The 20,209-nt window shown below is 38.1% G+C and overlaps 1 protein-coding gene across 2 annotated transcripts in view; it reads left to right on the top strand.

Moving 5' to 3' along the window:
* Positions 1-20,209, top strand: part of XIRP2 (xin actin binding repeat containing 2) — a 151,945-nt gene that overhangs the window by 87,150 nt on the left and 44,586 nt on the right. For both annotated transcript variants that reach the window (XM_004375555.1, XM_023730603.1), the window contains exons 2-3: positions 3,330-3,490; positions 8,751-8,888. In XM_004375555.1, the coding sequence (XP_004375612.1) occupies positions 3,434-3,490; positions 8,751-8,888 (195 nt within the window). In that variant the 5' untranslated portion in view covers positions 3,330-3,433. The remainder of the gene's footprint in view (positions 1-3,329; positions 3,491-8,750; positions 8,889-20,209) is intronic.

The raw sequence follows: 20,209 nt of genomic DNA, 5'->3' as shown, positions 1-20,209 counted from the left end.
CATATATTTTTATAATTGTTGCCTTCAATGTATATTTGAATTCTTCTAAAATACTTTAACATTCCTAGTTCTTTTCTCATTTCTGACAATTTTCTTTTCTTCTGACTTCACCTAACCAAGTCTCAGTTGTAAATCAGATACAGCTAATATCAGTTTCACAACCGCGATACTAGCAAGTGTTCTCTTAATGAAATTAAGAGTTCAAATCGTTTTTTATTTTATTCTATCGACTTTCACATAATTCATATTTGGCAAAAGGGAAAAGAAATGAAGTGACATACATAAATATAAAAATATTTGGTAGTTTTGGTAGGAGGTTAGAACACAATAGGTACACAGCCTGTTAGCTCATGATAATTATTTCTACTCCACTACCTCAACTAAGGGAGTCCCTGGGTGGTACAAACGGTTAACTTGCTCAGCCACTAATGAGAAGGTTGGAGGTTCAAGTCTAACCAGAGATGCCTGGGAAGAAAGACCTGGAGATCAACTTCCGAAAAATCAGCCACTGAAGATCCTGTGGACTATAGTTCTACTCTGACACACATGAAATCTCCATGAGTTGGAATCAACTTAGTGGCAATGGTTTTTTGGTTTTAACCTACCCAAGTTGAGAGGCAAAAAAAAACCCAAACCCGTTGCCGTCGAGTTGATTCCAACTCATAGCCACCCTATAGGACAGAGTAGAACTGCCCCATAGAGTTTCCAAGGGGCGCCTGGTGGATTCAAACTACAGACCTTTTGGTTAGCAGCCAGAGCTCTTAACCACTACACCACCAGGGTTTCCTGAGAGGCAAAGCTTTACTGCTAAAAAAAAATAGAGGGAGGAAGAAAAAGTGTTTTTTCTCTGCCCAGCCTAAAAGGCCACAATGCAGTGACCAACTCTCTGAATTCTCAGGTCACTGATTTCCTGACCATTCATCTCAGGCATTTTCCAGTGTGATGAAACCTGATAAAAAATGGATATTTTAAAAGTAAATACCATCTCTGTAAATTTTAACAAAAATAAACTGCTGACTTTCTGTTAAGATTAATTAAAAAACGAGTATGTTTCTTTTGGGGGTTTAATGAATAATACACAAAAAAAATTGTATTTTAATATAAAACTTTATGGAGCTGTGTTTAATAAAATTTATATAGTGTTCATTCAACAAAGTAAGAATACATTTAAATAAAAACTGAATTCATCTGTGCAGATAGAAGAACCACAGGGAGAAATAAAGGTATATCTTCACTTTAGCATATGAAAGACTTTCTATGGTTTGTGGGAACCTCTTACCAGAATTAACTGGAGGGGTGTGCTTTTGTATGGAGATGAGGTTTTCGATGACAGGTGAATTTCAGAAATAGCTGACATTTGTTGTGAACACAGATCAGTGTTGTGTATAATCACAGCATTCATATAACGTACCTTCTTATTGCTTTATGGAGCGCTGGTGGCATTGTGGTTAAGTGTTTGGCTGCCAACCAAAAGGTTGGCAGTTCAAAACCCCCAGCCGCTCCTTGGAAACCCTATGGGGCAGTTCTGCTCTGTCCTATAGGGTTGCTGTATGTTGGAATCCACTCAATAGCAATGGGTTTTTTTTTTTATTCCTGTATATTTTGTATCTTCCTATAGCGTATTAAATAGAATATACTTACAGTTTTAATCAGAATGTATGTGAATGCTTATTTGAATAAGAAGTCTCTATCGGAAACAAAATACTCAGTGAAAGAGTCAAAAAACACAAGTGCTTTTTATTTCTTTATTTTGGCCCCAAGAAATTGTTCTCCCTGCTGTTATGAACATAAACGTTGAAGAAGCTAATAGAAAAAGCAAACAATTCAATAAGATGGTTCAATGCAGGGGATGATAGACGACGTAAGAGGAAGGAAGAGAACAGCTTTGATATCTGTTATCTGGGTTGATTGGGGCATGCTTCACAGTGATGAAATCAAACCAATGCAAATAATAAAGTATTCCAGACAGCCCTAAGAATGAAAGGCAAGGAATCCATGAAGGAGTGATGAATTTACACAAATATATCGAGATATATAGATATATAGACACACACACACACTCATTCATATACGTATACACTTACACCATGCTCTGTTGGGTCCAGAATAAGCCTTTGAAATGATGTTGGAATTATAATGCTTTAAAAGTGAATAATAAACTATCAAGCAGAGTGATAACATAGCCAAGAGCAATGGATTAAAAAAAACAAAAACCTAGTTTTAAGACCCATTGGTGGCATATAGTAGCTAAATAACTAAGGACAATCCTTAAACTCCTGCGGCCTTAGTTTCCTTATGCCTAAAAGAAGATGGTTAGACTGGGTTAGACTAGATGATCTCTAAGACCTTTCTGTTTCTAACAATTGTTAGTCTGTGCCCATATGGCCAGTCTTTTGCTCTATTTCCAGGTATGTAATTCCTACTACCCTGTATTTTTGTCAGGTAGATGGCTTAACTAGGAAAATATCAGACTATCTGAAAGGGGTGACTGACAAAGCTGTTTCTAATGATATTATTATTTCTTTCTTATGTAAAACATGCCATTATGAAGAAAAGAAAAAATCTACAGCCTGTAATTCTCACAGCAGTCACATATCTGAGTTAGATGTACCTATAGGGGGGAGTAAGAAGCAAAGAGCAATTTTTAGACTTACTAAAAGTTTAGTCTAACCATATTCAATTCTGCCACTTATTAATTTGTGATCATGGGAAACTGTCTTAACCTCTATGAGTCTCTGTTTCCTTATCTGAAAATTATAGAAAATTATAGCAGTTATCGGGCCCTGGTAGTGTAGTGGTTAAGAGCTCCTGCTAACCAAAAGCTCAACAGTTCAAATCCACCAGCCACTTCTTGAAAACCCTATGGGGCAATTCTACTCTGTTCTATAGGGTAGCTATGAGTCAGAATCGACTCAACAGCAATGGGTTCGGCTGGTTTTTTATCTCATGGGGCTATTAGAAAAGTAAGTGCGAAGTGGTCTTTCAGCGTTTGGTATAATCCCAGCACGTAGTCAGCACTCGAAGGATGTTCATTATTAACATTATATAGGTTTTCATAACTCCTTTGCATTAGAATAATTCCAGAAATAGGAGTAGAGAAAAGATTTTCTTTAGATGTTTATATAAACATATGCTCATATACAGGCATTCTCAAGTCTTACTTGAAAGCTTGAAGAAAACAGGGCAACTGGGAAACCTTGAAAATACTTTTAAATGTGGCAGTCTGCTTTAGAAGACCAAATATTTTAAATGTCTTCACTGTTCATGAGGTGATGTTATTTTCTTTTCAAAGGCTGACACATATCTGAGCATGCTACATTTGTTTTCAGCTACCGTTGGCCCTAATAAGCCTGTGAGTGGATTTGCAGAAGACAGTGCTGCGCGAAGTGAGGGTGTGTCAGACCTCCAGGAGGTGGTCTCCTTGAAGGAGCGGATGGCGAGGTACCAGGCAGCTGTTTCCAGGGGAGACTGCCACAGCTTCTCTGCTAATGTAAGCTGCTCCTGGTGGTTTTGCATTAGGCACTGTGCTTGCTGTCTGCCCTTCACACTTCCTCTTTGCCTTTGCAATGCAAGAATGCTGCTAGACAGTGGGAAAAAGTGGGAAGAGCATGGAAAGTGTGTGAATCAAATTCAGAAGATCTGAACTTAGGTTTCAGCCTTGCTACTTATTACCTGTGTGAACTTGGGCTACTAGCTTAAGCCATCTCTGAGCTTCAGTTTCCTTAACTGAAAAATGGAAATCATACATCTACCGCATAGGGCCTTAAAGAGCCTTGGTGGCGCAAGTGGTTTGTGATTGGCTGCTAACCTAGAGGTTGGTGGTTCAAACCCACCCAGTATCTCTGCAAATGAAAGGTCTGGTGAAGTGCTTTAGTAAAGACTACAACCAAGAAGTGTAACACATGGGGTCTCCATGAGTCGGGGCCGACTCGACGGCTGCTAACAACAACATAGCAAGCATCTTGGTGAGGAGTGGACGAGATAATTTATGTGTAAGCCATAAGGCACTGCACAAACGTATTATTGTTGTCATCGCTATCATTTAACCTGTAGCTGTTCTCCTCAGGAAAGTTGGTCATTCAAATTTTAATAATGTGGGTCTGCATGCTGCCCTCCTTGGTCTCATACTTGGTTCATTTAAATGCACTGGCAGTATCATTTCTTTTGCTTTTCTCATTTCTCTGTATGCACTAAATCCATTAGGAGTAGCTTAATCAACATAGAAATGAGAGAGATTAGCAATGTAGGCACTCTGCTAAACCAATTATGATTATACAAAACTGCAGGACTCAGTGAGACCACCAATTTTTAGAGCCAACACATAATAAAGTCATATTCAAAAGAATTTGTTGGGTTCCATATACTGTGGCCTTCAATCCACAGGATTTGATGAGTGATTTTATTAGTAGAAGCTTTCCAGTTTAGTGGAATATAAGGATATTCCTTTATAATTATAATCTTCAAATTAGCAAAGTTGTTCTTTTAATCCACAAAAAACATATTGAGAGAGACAGGGAAGGCAGGAAGGAGGGAGGGAGAATGAATAACCAAAAAAGGCGGTGTTTTAAAATAGCTACTGTTAACATTCTTTACAAATTATTTAGAGAGACAAGGCTGACTATGCCAAGCTCATTAACAATATTACAATTCTAGATGACATTTAGGTTTTTACATAGTCATTAAAATACATTTTAGACACAGCATAGATTTTGAATGAACGTATCCAAATGACATAAGTAGCTAGATCACTTCCAAAACAATTAGTATCATGCCCGCGCTTCCTGCCAGTCTGTTTAGATAGCACCCCCTGCTGGATCATTATGAAACTTTACTACAAATTTGTGTTCTAAATTGGTGACATGATCTTTGGGAAACAGTTAATTTGAAAATATCTAGTTAAAGACAGTTTATTTACTAACCACTCCTTTATTTTAGAAGACTTTGATCATTGTCACACACTAGAAGAATATACCATAAAACCGATTGGTATCAGTGCATGATTTCCATTTACACTGTGCTAAAAAGAGAATGTTTAAAAAAAAGGTTACATAAGGGATCCCACTATTCAATATAAAAATCAAAAAGTTTAATGTTATTCCATAAATATTTTACCTATAAGGTATTTTACAATGTTTCTGAAGCTATATGTGAGGGACTTAGTCTTCTCTTTCCCGTTCATTTTACAGATGAGAAAACTGAGGAGAAGGGATTTATGGGGGATTATGCAATTAGGGTCCCTATGAGTCAGAATCGACTTGACATCAAGGGGTGTTGGACACAATTAAGTAGTGATAAAGTCAAGCTAGATTCCTAATCTCTTGACTCCAGTACTCTTTTTTAACTATATTCGGCTGTCTCCTCTCATACAAGAAAGCATTTCTGGCCCAGCAAATACCCTACTATTTGGTTTGATCCTAAATAAATTTTGTGAGAAGGAAGGACACATATATTTTCTCAGAGGAATCCTGGTAAATACCTGAAGAAAAGAAAAATAACTGCCTTGTTTGGTCAGTTGCCTCACATGCTTGTTCAATTCTGGAAAAACTGCTTGTGACTAAGTCTTTGTCTACACAATTACCACAAATATTTTAAGTGCAAAATCTGAAAATCACTGATTCTGCCCCAAACTGAATCCAGGACGTTTCTGTCACATTTGGATAGCTGACAATGATCAGTTTCTCCTTGGCCTTGACTCAGATAGCATTGGAACCTAAATGAAAGTCATGACTATGAAATGGCAGCTGTTTGCAGAAGCCCCTGGAAGAGAGGGAAGAAATAACCTTTGTTGAGCAACAAATTAAAATGCCAGTTTCTATGCTGTGCAATTTCATTTCCTTTACTTTTTTTTTTAACACTCATAAGAAATCCGTGAGGAAAATATTGTTATTCTCACTTTATAAAAAAGAAAACTGAGGTTCTCTGAATCTTGCCCAAGGTTTTAAATGGCAGAACTGGGATTAGAATCGCTGTATCTCCCCAAATTATGCCATTTTTATTATACCTTATAGCACAAAGACAGTACTTTGTAAAGGAAGTTGATAATTACATGTTTACCTAGGTTTCCAAAATTTGTTCCAGAGTCACAAAATAAGAAACACAGAATAAGCATAAAAAGATTCAACACCAAGCAATCTAAGATATGCAGTCATTTATACATTCCCTGGGTGGTGCAAATTGTTAACGCACTCAGCTGCTAACCAGCAGGTTGGAGATTCGAATCCACCCAGAGGCAACTCAGAAGAAAGGCCTGGTGATTTACTTCTGAAAAATCAGTCATTGAAAATCCTGTGAAGCACAGTTCTACTCTGACACAAATGAGTTTGGTACGAGTTGGAATCTACTCAACAGCAACTGGATCAATTGGGATATTTAGAACATGGTGCTAAACAAGGCAAAATCATGGGAGCACTGCCATCTGAGCAAGGAAGCATCACGCAGTGCATAGCCACAGACTGCTCCTTGAGCAAGCCCTGCTGTATCACATATGCAAACCATCATGTACAAGTTGAGCTGTAAATGCCACCAGTAAACTACAGCTCTAGGACTTGCCTCACTAAGTGGGTCAGCAGCAGCAGTATTATAATACTACTAGCCCTGGTGGCGCAGTGGTTAAGAGCTTGGCTGCTAACCAAAAATTATCAGCAGTTCAAATCCACCAGCCATTCCTTGGAAACCCTATGGGGCAGTTCTACTCTGTCCTATAGGGTCACTAGGGTTGGAATCGACTGGACGGCAATGGGTTTGCTTTTTTCGAGTTTTGTTTTTTTGGTTTTTATTATAGGGGTAATAACAGTACTATGATCAGAAATAATCAACTGTATGCATTTTCACATGTGTAAAGTGATCTGATCCCAAACCAAACGCTGGTAACCATCTGGTAACTGAGAGGCAACCTGTCCATTATAAGAACTGATATTTTTATGAAAATGCACATACTAGGAAAATATCCAGCCCCTAGCATAATACTGAGGCTTACCAGACTAATTTGCATATAATTTGGACATTGTTTTTAGCTGTTGAATTTTTTTACCCATATCTAATTTCATTTGTATAATCTAATACTTAAATATGGTCTATATAAGATATATCCAGGAAGATCATTTATGTAAATTAAATGGCAAAGGGGGAAAAGAAAAATCGTGGCCTTAATTCACCCCTTCCCTTCTTTGCACTATCTTATATTTCAAAAGGGATGCTGTACTTTCTCATGACCTTACCATGTATCATATGACAGTAATTGGCCAAGGTTTACATTTGAAGTTTGTTGCAGAATTTGATAGACTATATATATAGTACATATAAATGTACTATCTTCTCCCCCTTCCTGTAGAGCCAATGTGCACATTCTGAAATATTTGATAGTCCATTGTAGGGGGAAGCATTATGACCTTGGTAAAGCAACCACTTGAGTATTTGTTAGTAATTCAGATAATCTGGAGTATAAATTCAGTATATAAATAGTTTTGAGTATGGTAAACCCCAAGATAGTACATGTATTTTCAGTATCTGTTTGTGAAACTATATATTTGGTTAAAGATTCCAGGACCCCTAGGAGTCCACAACCCATGGTTTGGGAGCCTCAGCTCTTGGGCTACCAGTTACTCTCAAGTCTCAAGGCTTCCAAGGTTATATCAGGACCGGGCCAGACCTCAGGAGACCTGCTCTCGCGGGCTGGCACGGGACCTGTTTGCTTGACAGTTGTCATCCCATCTGGGCTTGAATACTTGCTGGGCTCTGGAGTATGCTAAATCATCAAAACCCTGAGCTACTTCTGTGCTTCCCAAGGGAGCATAAACTCAGACAGAACTCCTCAAGTGTTTTTCAAGTTGCTCCCACTTATACCTATCAAAGTCAGTTTTCTCATCTGTAAAATGACATAATCGACTAGAACCATTCTAACATTAAACCCCCTATTTCTCACATGCCAGTGCTCAGAACTGAGTCCTGGGGTATGCCAATCCTGGAGTAATGTAACTCCTGTTTTACTGCCTGTCCTTTGAGGCTAGTGACTAAGACAGTTAGATGTGGGTTCAAGTTTCAGCTCCAACACTCACATCCTAGCTGTGAGGACCTAACAAGCTGCCTTACTTCTCAAAACCTCAATTTACTCATTTTAAAATGAGAACAAGAAGTGTCCATATCTCACAGAATATGGAGAAATATTAAATGAAAGAATATATGCACATACATACAATATTACCTAGCACAATGCCTTAGCTAGCCATTATTATTACTGATGTTAATATTTTTGCAAAAAACATGCTCTAAGGTTCTTTATTTTGTTCATCCTTAATTATTTAAATAAATTTTAGAGTGAGTCAAAGTGATTTTGATAACTCTTCTTAACATTGTATTACTTATATAGGTTGTTTGGTATTTTAATGACAACTTTATTTTGGGCTGAAATTGAATCCATTATTCTACTACTCACTACTCTGTGTATTATTATAGAAACATATTCTAATAGGTCTAATCTCCAGGTGTCAAAATTTATCTGAGATAAGGAGAATTAACTCTATACTTTAAAGATTCTTCTGTCTTTATATCAAAAGGCTGACAAATGATAAAACAATGTGGAGAGACTAATTTTATTAGAGTTTTGGGTAAGAGCCTGCTGAACTAAGTGTGTATATTAATACTTTTTATAATACCAACCATCGGTAAATGTCAACTACTAAAAAAAAAAGTTTGAGAATTCCATCCTGAGCTAAATAGAAAGCTGAATTTTCTTTTCTCTTAAATCACCTTAGATGATGGAGGAATCAGAGATGTGCACTGTACCTGGTGGTTTGGCCAGGGTGAAGAGACAATTTGAGAAGGATGAAATTGCTTCTACTCATAATACCTTTTCTCAATACCAATACCAGCACCAGAACAGATCCGAGCAGGTAATATTACTATGGCTGCTAAGTAAATCACATGTGGTTGAAATGATCTCATTTCAATGCCAAAGGTAGAAATTCCACCTCATTGGTGGTACATTTATTTTCAATTTCTCCTTAACAAAAATTATAATTTTTAAACGTTTTGGAAACCATCTTAAAGTATATATGTGTACTGACTTACTTGTAGCATTTTTCCACATTTCTAGGGAATCCTGCTAGAATATTTTTCCCCTCAGCTTCCACTGTTTCACACATAAACAAAGATTAAATATCTTAGGTTAGTCAGCAGGTAAATAGAAATGTTGAGAGAAATGTTTATATTGAGTTTTATATTGAGTCTCAGTTTCTAGGTTATAATTCATGATAAACTATCTGCTGATTGTTTGCATAGATGTTATAATTCATGATAAACTATTGGCTGGTTGTTTGCATAGATTAAATTTGAAGTATTATTCAGCTGTTTATTGTGGAGAGTTTTCTGTTTTCTTGAAAATCATCAAAAATTTAGTAGTACAACCCAGATGCTACATAAAACTGCATAAGGAAACTTCCAATGCTATTTTATATAAAAGAGGTTTTTTTTCACACTTCATTACTTTATTATCATATATCACCACTTATTTCCTGGACGACAATGATTTTTGAATGTGAGAGGCTAAGTAATAAAACTCATCAGACTGAGCTTGGTGCTTTGAAAATAGTAATTGCACTGTAAACAGCTGCACTTAGGCCGATGGTTTCTGGGAAGAAGAAAGACACTGGGATATCACTGAAATTTCGTAATGGGAGACAAAAATGGATATGTTTTTATAAAAATCCCTAAGACATACAGAATTGCCTAACCTAAAAAAAAAAAAAAAAAAGACAATTGCGGGGAGTAAGTCAGGTAGAACAATTAAAATTGCAATACATGAAATAATTATTTGTCTTTTTCTAGCTTTGTCTGAAGAGTGAAAAATGTGCAATATAGGTAGCTAAGTAAATTTCTGGCAAGATTTCTTTCTAATGCTGCCTAAAGGAAATGTAATATAAATAAGAAATTAAAACTGAATATACTCGTGATCTAAGATATAGGCGATGCAACATAGGAGTCATGGAGTCAAGTGTAGATGTATATGTGTGTGTTTACTTGAAATTGGTCAACAATACAAGACATAGTTATTACTAATCATTTAAATAACAAATTCTACATATAAATATTAGCAATTTATTTACAGAGTCTTTACTTAGGGGAGCAGTGCAATAGAATATAAGGGTATTTGGCTTCAAGATCTGAGTTCACATCCCACCTTTTCCACTTTACCAGCTGAAAGACATACACTCAGGACTGGCTTCACAGATGTGTGATTTGTGCAACTGCACAAGGCCTCATGCCTGGAAGTGCCCTGCATTTAGTTTAATACTCTGCTGTCACCGTCTTGAAATTCTTAATTTTTTAACAAGGGGTCCTACATTTTCATTTTGGACTGGGTCTGGAAAATTATATAGACCAAATTTATAGGTTAAATTTTAACCCCCTTGAGCCTCAGTTTCTCTTCAGTAAAATGGGGAAATGCTTACCTCACGGTGTTATTGTGGAGGTTTAATATGGCCAGAAGACCCTGAGTGATGCAAATTAGCTGAAAGGTTGGCCGTCCAAACCCACCCAGAAGCTCCTTGGAATACAGGCCTGGTGATCTGCTTCCATAAAGATTACTGCCAAGAAAACCCTATGGAGCAGTTCTACTCTGCACACATGATGTTACCATGAGTTGCAGTTGACTTGACAGCAACAACAACAATGTGGCAACATGCAGTTTATGTGAAAAGTATTTCATTACCCATAAAACTTGGTATCAGTTAAGTCTTTTTCTAGTACAAGACGCACCCCAAAGTGGCTTAAACTAAAAAAAATATTATAGGCTCACAAAAATGCAGTCTTGTGGAAGAGCTGGCTTCAGGAGGTTTGATGTAAGCTGCAGTGGTATGCTGGAACTGGGTTGCACCAACTTCCCAATTATTAACTTTTCAGGAATTTGTGAGCCAGTTGACTCATGTTAATGCTTGAAATCAGCCATGGTGAGAATATTTACATCAGGGGAATTAGCAAATGCAACAGATTAGGGTGGAAGTTTCCCCAGAAAAAAATCAGCATATAATTATCAAAGAAGAACTAATGGATGCTAAGTTAAAAAAAAAAAAAAAGTGTCCTCTCTAAGCTCTTTGTAAATGTAGGTTATTACTGTAAGAAATAACCATGTCTTTATGCATGTAAAATAATTAAATAACATGTGTGAGAGTCATAGAAAACCATGCACTAGAAGTCTGAATATCTGCATGACTCTGGGCATGTAGAAACCTCTCTGAACCTCAGTTTCATTTTCTATCTTTAGACACGTCAAAAATATCTGATAATTCCACAAAGAATGACTAGCCCCAAGCCATACATAAAGCAATGCAATATAAATCCAATATAAAGGAGAATCTTGTAACAATAAACACATAAACATCATGCACCGAATGTCCACTATACCCAGAAGAAGGAGCCCTGGTAGCGCAGTGGTTAAGCGCTCGGCTGCTAACCAAAATGTGGGCGGTTCGAACCCACCAGCCGCTCTCCGGGAGAAAGATGTGGCTATCTGCTTCCGTAAAGATTACAGCCTTGGAAACCCTATGGGGCAGTTTTACTCTGTCCTATAGGGTCGCTACAGGTCAGAATTGACTCGATGGCCATGGGTTTTGGTTTGTTATATGCAGAAGTCTGTGAAAATGAAAAAAAATCATCTATTATCTTAGAAAATTAAATGAATTTTTACTTTGTAATCTTTATTGGGAATTTGAGATAAATGTCAAATTTGATTGTAGAGGGGCCCTGTAAAATAATCATAAGTTTTAGACATTCACTTGAACTTCTAACTCTAGCTCTCTAAATGTATACTAAAAATCACTACTTTTATCAGCAAGGATCGAGAACAAAATGTTTGCTAGTAGAGTCGGGCAGTTAATTCTGTCCCTACCTCAGCTGTTGTTGACTTTGATAGTATTCTCAGTCTCTTTTCTTATTGAACGTACTTGAGATTTATCTTTCTGCTAAGTCTGACCCTGACCAACAATATTTATTTTGTTGATTATATAGTAATTAATACTAATTTTGAAATTAAGTTTACTTAGAGTTAAAAGAAAGAACATTTGTTTTGGATTTGTGACAATACTTAACGTCACAATTAGTAAATAATTTCATAGGTATAATAATTAAGTCCAGAACGCCTTTTCCCTTCCTAATGTGATGGAATCAGGTGTTTCAGCGTAATTAGCTGACTATTTGGTAAATGTTTGTCTGGGATATCAGCAATTGGGCTAAACAAATTTTGAAGATTAAGCTACCTTGAAGTTTAAACCTACCTTCTGTTTGCTAATTGCTCAGACTGTCTTATACCTACTGAAAAAGAGGTTCTGAAGTATAAAAAAAATGGGGGACAAAATATAGGAACGTTTCTTTATGCCAGACATTTTAAACTATGCACAATGTTCCGTTTATACATTCTAGACTGTGTCATGCTTTATGTTTCTAACAGCAGTATCACTGCTGGCCTATAAAATATCCTTATGTAAATTAGAAAAAGGAGCCATTCTGGGCAATCATAGTCTGAGGGCAGTGGTGAGGAGGAGGGGCAGGGTCAGCTTCTTAAAGAATGGGTTGGGGAACTTTATTAGGCAGCTTTGGTAGGTACTATTGTTTTTAACATCATCCATTTAGATATCACTTTTCAAAACAGCCCTTACTGTTTTCAGTGATATGAATGAAATTCAACCCTCATTAAGGGATTATAAACCAGTCAGCATGTCTCCTGTTGATATTTAGGTTAGAAATATCACATCAACATTGTGTTTATTATTTTGCCTTAGGATTGAGTTGTCAGCGTTCTGTGCCAAAGAAAATCAGTAGGTTCTTAATGTCAGAATGGAAAGGACCACTTAAGAGGGATGTTTTTAATCCATCCACTATAGCCAGGCTCCAGTTGGGAAGAAAGTTACATTATGAATAAGCCATTTCTTCATTCTTAAGGGAGTATCTAGGAATATCCTGGAGCAGGCATTAGAAAAAATGTGTTATTGGTATGAAACTACCATCACCTCTTTTCTAAGTTCATTTTCACTTGACTGTACAATGGTTTCTGTCTCGCTCTTTGGGAATTTCCTCCTTCTCCTTCTTCTTCATCTTATTTTTTAACAGGTTTATTGAGATATAATTTGCATACCATAAAATTCATGTTTTAAGTATACAATTCAATGGTTGTTTAGTATGTTTACAGAGTTGTACAGCCATCACCACCGTCTAACTTTAGAACATTTCCATCAGCCCCAAAAGAAACCCTGTGCCCATTAGCAGTCTAGGACTTCCCTTCTTGTGTGGTATTCTCACACTCAGGGTTTGACTTTCATCTTCCCATGTGAATTTAGTCTTCCTTTTCTTTGCCCCGTATTTATACAGTGCTAAGGGGCTCTTTGGGTATGAATTGTAAAGTCCTGGAAATCTCTTTCTTTCTGGAGTTGCTTTTTTTTTTTTTCTTTTCTTTTTAAGTGGCTTTAGCAAAGAGTAGATGGCGCTCCAAATATTTTAGAAGTACCCAGTGCATTACGGTGCTTAGGTAATTGCCTTCATGTGAAAATTGGTGCGCTGAATTCATGTCAAAAGTACAAACTATTCCTGACGTTCACTCCTTGTGGCCAAGTCTGATGTGGACCAGTTGGGAACTGCATGACACTATGTATATTTATGCATACAACTGCTGTTGCAAAATCATTATGTAAACAGCATTCAGTAAGATTATGTGGATTCGAAACAATCCCTGGACAATGTCAGATCAATAGAAAACATTTTTGACAGCTTGTAACAGATATAATCTGGCATCTGTGTGTTTTAGACTCTGTAAAGCTGACCCATAATTATCTTCTAGTAAACTAAATATATTTTTATCAACTAACTTTCCACATTGCAAACATTTCCCAATAAGTTCTTTATACCTACATTTAGCGTCCCACCACATACAGAATTTTTCAATGTCACAGATTGCTATTAACAGCCCCTGCCTAACCTAGATCACTACCAACACACAAGATCACTACCAATAATAGTGTTTCTTATATTGTCTTTTAATTATGTGCACTATTTTTTTTTTGCCTTTTTTTAAAATTTAATTTTATTATTGTACTTTAGGCAAAGGTTTACCGAACAAACAGTTTCTCATTAAACAGTCAGTACACATATTGTTTTATGACATTGGTTAACAACCTCACAACATGTTAAGCCTCTCCCTTCTCAACCTGTTTTTTTTTTTGGTGAAAATATACATAGCCAAAGTTACACCATTTCAAAAACTTCTACATGCGTAGTTCAGTGACATCGATTACGTTCTTCCAGTTGTGCTGCTATTCTCACTTTAGATGAAGGTTTACAGAACAAAATAGTTTCTCATTAAACGGTTAGTACACATGTTGCCCTATGACAATGGTTAACAACCCCACTACATGTCAACACTGTCCTTACTCAACCTTGGGTCCCCTATCACCAGCTTTCCTGTTCCCTTCTGCTTTCTAGTCCTTGTCCCTGGACTACTGTGCCTCATTAGTCCCATTTTGTTTTATGGGGCTGTCCATTCCCTGGCTGAACGGTGAACCTCGGAAGTGACTTCACCACTGAGCTAAAAGGATTTCTGGGGGCCATACTCTCAGGGGTTCTCCAGTCTGTCAGGCCAGTAAATATTTTGTTTTTTTGTGTGTTAGAATTTTGTTCTACATCCTTCTCCAGCTCTGTCCAGAACCCTCTGTTGTGATCCCGGTCAGAGCAGTCAGGGATGGTAGCCGGGCACCATCTAGCTGTACTGGACTCAGTCTGGTGGAGTGTGTGCACTATTTTTAAATGATTATTTTTATTTAAAGTAACCCTTCTCTAATGAGGCAGTCTAGAGTAATGGTTAGGCCTGGTGGCACAGTGGTTAAATGCTCAGCTGCTAACAGAAAAGTTGGCAGTTCAAACCTACCAGCTGCTCCACAGCAGAAAGATGTGGCAGTCTGCTTCTATAAAGATCTACAGCCTTGGAAACCCTATGGGGCTGTTCTTCTCCATCATGAGGGGTTGCTATGAGTTGGAATTGACTCGACGGCAATGGGTAACTGGGTAGGCTCCAGCCTCAGACGGTCTGGATTGTAATCCCTTGAGTTAGCCACCTAATTTCTTCTGTAAAATGAGAATAAAGTTAACAGAGTCTTTTTAAGAGTAAAATAAGATAGTCCCCATAAAGCTTGTAGTATAATGCCTGCTATGTATTAATTGTTCAGTAAATACCAGCTATTATCATGGGAGTATTGCCACTAAAGCCAGGAAGAAGTGTAATCAAGTGGTTAATTATTCTCAAGATAGACTATGATTCATAAACATTTTATGGATATGGAAAAAGACAAAGAAAGACTGCATTGTTCTGTGTTTCAAACCTTAATTTACTTTCCAGTTCTTTGGCCCTGGGAGACAGTGTGCCAGGAGCTCCGAAAGTAATTATAGACTGGTTTAAAATTAACATACCTGTATATGCCTTTGTTATGGAGTAGTCAGTCACTTTAATGCAGATTTTAAAAATTATAATAAAAGGTCTTATTCTGAGGAAAAAGTGCTTGACAGTGACACCAGGAAATGACAGGATGAGCTGGACCTCTAGGTAGGTTGAGGACAGGAATATGCATACAATGTAATTTATACAAATATATCACAGCCCCAGGATGCCATTATGAATAAAAGTTTGTTTTTCAAGCTGGAGCAATGAACAGTATAGCATTTGCTTTTGAAGACTTCTTTATTCACAGTATTGTGACAAGATATACAGAGAGGAAAATAATACAATTAGTATATGAATTGATTCAGGCAGGTGAGAAAAGGTTACACTGCTTGAATAAATGAGAAAAAGGGAAAGAATTGAAAGTGTATTGGTTTTTCTGTTTTACAAGTGTTGTGATTTCTCAGAATGCTTCAGCTGTTGTAAAGAAGGGAAAGAAAAATACATGTAAGGTGAAAAAATTACCTCACAACCTTTTCTGGTTTGTGTAGTTGAAACAAACATAAATATAGCAAATGCCTGTTTAACATACAATTATGTTTAAAAACTAAGAAATAAGGGTCCCTATTTGCCAGAGATGAGGGATTGTTTCTTCATTGGTAGAATTCTCACCTTCTATAGGGAAGACCCAGGTTAGATTCTCAGCCACTGTACCTCATACATAGCCACCACCCATTTGTTAGTGGAGCCTTGTGTGTTGCTATGATGCTGAACAGGTTTCAGCAGAGCTTCTAGACTAAGACAGACCAAGAAGACTAAGGTAGACTAGGAAGAAAGACCTGGCGATCTACTTCCAAATACCAGTCAATGAAAACCCTATGAATCGCAATGATCCAATCCACACTAATAGTGAGGATGGCACAGGACCAGGCAGCATTTTGTTCCATTGTGCATGGGGTTGCCATGAATCGAGGGCCAACTCCATGCAACTGATAACAACATTTGCCAGAGAACTGTTTCTATTGATTTGACACATGCAACCTTTTTCTGGATAGTTAACACTTATACCTTCCACTGGCTCGGTGATCATGCAGACTGTGACCTGGGTCTCTGGGAAAACACAAGAACAGAAATGGGATAAAGTTTGTCCCCAAGAGGTTCATAAGTAAGGCCTAAGTAACTGGACTTAACCATCCTTATTCTGTTTAAAATTAAAACTCTAGTAACAAATCTTTCACTGCTTTCCTTTCCAAACCCAGTCCCGGTAAGCTATTTATCCTCTACAGCTCTTTCTCAGTGCTTGCCGCTGAGTGGGCTTTGGTGATGAAAAAAAACAGAGTAAGATTAACTTTTTAATCCTTACTCCAGAAGCAGAAGACCTGTTTTACTAAAAAAAAACAAAAAACAAAAAACCATGATGTCCTCAACCAATTATGGTTTGCAATACACATGTGGCCAGATATTCACGAGCTGGTTTATTTAGAATTCAGTTGACTGAATTTCTATACTAACCAAAACATCCCAGTTCCTAGCTATACTATATAGCAAACCAGCTTTGCTATACACAAGTAAATCAATTTTCTATTCATTTCAGCAAGAAGTGGAAATGCAAACTCTAATCTAATTCTGAGTTGTAGATGCATGTTTCACGAATTAACCTTTTTCCTCCATTGTTGCATTTAAAACTAGTTCTGTCACGCTCATGATGACCCATTTCATTACTGCTTTTCAAACCTGTATTCCCTGCACTGCAGCCTTGCCACTTTGCAGCTTTGCTCCTATTTCTCAGGCTCTCTCTCTCTTCCTACCCGCCTCCACCTTCCTATGGCTTTGTAGGTCACGGCAGAATTCCATGTTCTTTCCTACAGAAACCAAATCATTAGAATTATATTCTGTGAAAAATTCCTCACTCAAGTTGTGAACTAAGTTAACTGCATTTAGAACTGCCTGCACCAACTATACCCAACTACAGAGAAAAAAGCAAAAACAGAAACAAAACCACGTGAGAATTTGTACTTCTCAGAATGAAAGGTAGAAAGCCCTCCCTACAACCCTGACAAGCCCCTAAACCTTCCCCTGTCTCCAAAAACGCCCGCATGAGCCTGATCTGTCTAGAAATGCACACCCCTCACCAAGCCCCTACTACCTGCCTCTACTCCAGACTTCTCTGGGTTGTGTTGCAAGGATTGTGGGATAGGGGGTGAGGGGTTCAATGAGTCCTCCTCCTGCTGGTTTCTACTCACTTTAGGCCTGAAGCTGGACATCTTTTCATAGCCTCTGGCATATCATCTCCCACCTCTACCCTGACTGGATAGGATTTAGAATCAAATCACCCTCCTGTTACTCTGGGACCTGGATTCTCAGTGGGCACGCCGGTCATCTAAACTTTCAGTGAGGTGGCCTTCATCTTTGCTATGCACTGGAATTACCCGGGCAGCCCAGGTAATTCTGATTTAATTGCTCTGGAGTGTGGTCTGGGGAACAGGAAAGTCTATAGGTCCTCAGGTGATTCTAATGTACATCAAAGCACAGGACAGTGCAAACCGGAGCTGGGATTTGTTAGCCCGGAGATGATCACTCCCCAAGGGCAGATACACCAGTAAGCACGGTCAGTACGCACCGGCTTGCGTTGAGCAAGGTATGCACAGGCTTAATTGCGTTTACTTGCTAACCTGTGGTGAGCAACACATGGGTTTGACCACATCTTTGATGTGGTGAGGGACAGCGAAATTGTGCACTGCATGTGGGTGGGGAGGCACAACTGGGCCCGTGTGCACCTTGCTTATTGGGTAATCCCATCCTGTCACTCCCTCTTAGTTTCTGATCTGAAGTATGTCATCTGCTGGCCCCATTCAGTCCTGCCCCTGATAACAGGGCCCTTCTGCTTATATAACATTTTTCTTGAGATGCCTACTGCTGTCAAAGAATAGAACAGGTACTATGGAGAATGCAGAGAAAGCAAGGGCTTAAGCAACTCATGGTGAAGATAATAAACAATCAGCTCAACAAACAGTTTACTAGCCCTGCAGACCCAGTTAACTCCTTTCCTAACGGCAGATAGTATTGAAATTGTGGAAATATATGTGTGTGTGTGTGTGTATATATATATATATATATACTTATGTGTGTATATGTATTTGTTTTTATTTCTCTAAATTCATCACAATGGGACATAAGTTCTTTCCGATTATTAAAACTCCTCTGTGTGTAGAAGTAATGTGTACACATACACACCTACTCAAGCATTCATAGACCATCCTCTTTATCTCTAGCTCTTACTTTACCCTAGTCCTGGCTTAGACCCTTTTACTCCATTCTTTGTTGTCATGTGACTTTTTACTGGGCAGTTTTAATGTCCTCCCAAAGTGTTCATCCCATCTAACCTCTCAATGACTTCCATTATTCAAAATGTGTTGGTTTTCAAAAGTAATCTTTGCCCATACTATTCACCTCAAGAAAGGATTTATCAACTTGAAACTAAGCATTGTCTTGCGATTTCTAGTAGGTACCCTTCTCCATTTCACCAATAGCTTTTCATGTTTTTAGTTCAAGTGTGGTAGATGATATCAGTGTCCGACCCAGTTGCCCTAGGCATTTTCCAACTCTGGGGTCTACAATATAAAATCTGCTTAAAGCAAGCACCTGTGATGGCCTGAGGGCTCTTTTTTTCTTACCAGGGGAGTCTACTCAGTCTGCTACAGGGAGTCTGGAACTTCCAGAGAGTTAATGCCCCTGGAAGCCCACACCAATGATCAATGGGAGCTGATGGATAAACGCCCTGCTTTCTCACCCCCAGGTTGAAGTAACTCTGAGGTGTGCTCTATATTGACTCCCAAAGTTCCCAGGGCAATGGAAATGGAGCTCTGTTTACTCACAGGGGTAACTGGCTTGATGTTGTTGCTATAGTTGCTGTCAAGTCGATCCCCAACTCATGGCGATCCCATGCACAACAGGATCCAATGTTATGATCCATAGGATGTTCATTGGCTGATTTTTGGAAGTATATCACCAGGCTTTTCTTCCTAGTCTGCCTTAGTCTGGACACTCCACTGAATTCTTTTCAGTGTCATAGCAATACACAAGCCTCCACTGACAGATGATTGGTGGCTGTGTGTAAGGTGCATTGACCAGAATCTAACCTAGGTCTCTCACATGGAACCCACTACTGGCTTGGTAGCACACCCTTATTTGGCTGTCTTCCCATCCTTGTCACTTTACTCCTTTACTTGTGTTTCCTGGGTTCAAGTTCCAAATAAGCTCCTTACAATTGAATCCTTGTCTTAGTATCTACTTTTGAGAGAACCCATACTAAAACAACAAACCAAATATAAATGAAATATAAAAAAAAGAATCTTTCTAACATGAATCAAATAAACTTCTATTAAAATGTCTAATAATAGGCAATGTTTGTAATTTCTTAGAATTGTGTTTTCTATTATTATATTATTGTAAAAGTGGTCTTTGAAATTAAACAGCACCCTTTTGAAATTCAAGAATAAGTTTCACTTCCGGCAAAATGGTGCTCTAGGCAGAAGCACCACGCCATCCCTCCACAGCAAAGATCTGAAAAGCTAAGCCAAACAGAGAAAACAACAATCCAAAAACCCTAAAACATCAAATGAAGAGATAATGAACTCAGCCAAGCACCAAATGGAGTAAGAAAACTGACAGAGAATGGAGAGCGACGAGAGATTCATGCAGAGGTCCCCTATAAGCTAAAACAGCCCAGATCCGCCATCTTGGACTCCTATCGGAGACCAGCAAACAGGGGCTATGAGAAAACAGCTTCAAGGAGCT

The sequence above is a fragment of the Trichechus manatus genome, unplaced genomic scaffold (genome assembly GCF_000243295.1).
Source record: "Trichechus manatus latirostris isolate Lorelei unplaced genomic scaffold, TriManLat1.0 scaffold00037, whole genome shotgun sequence".
Classification (NCBI taxonomy): domain Eukaryota; kingdom Metazoa; phylum Chordata; class Mammalia; order Sirenia; family Trichechidae; genus Trichechus; species Trichechus manatus.
The sequence above is the reverse complement of the archived record's forward strand: the minus strand, read 5'-3'. Positions and strand labels throughout refer to the sequence as shown.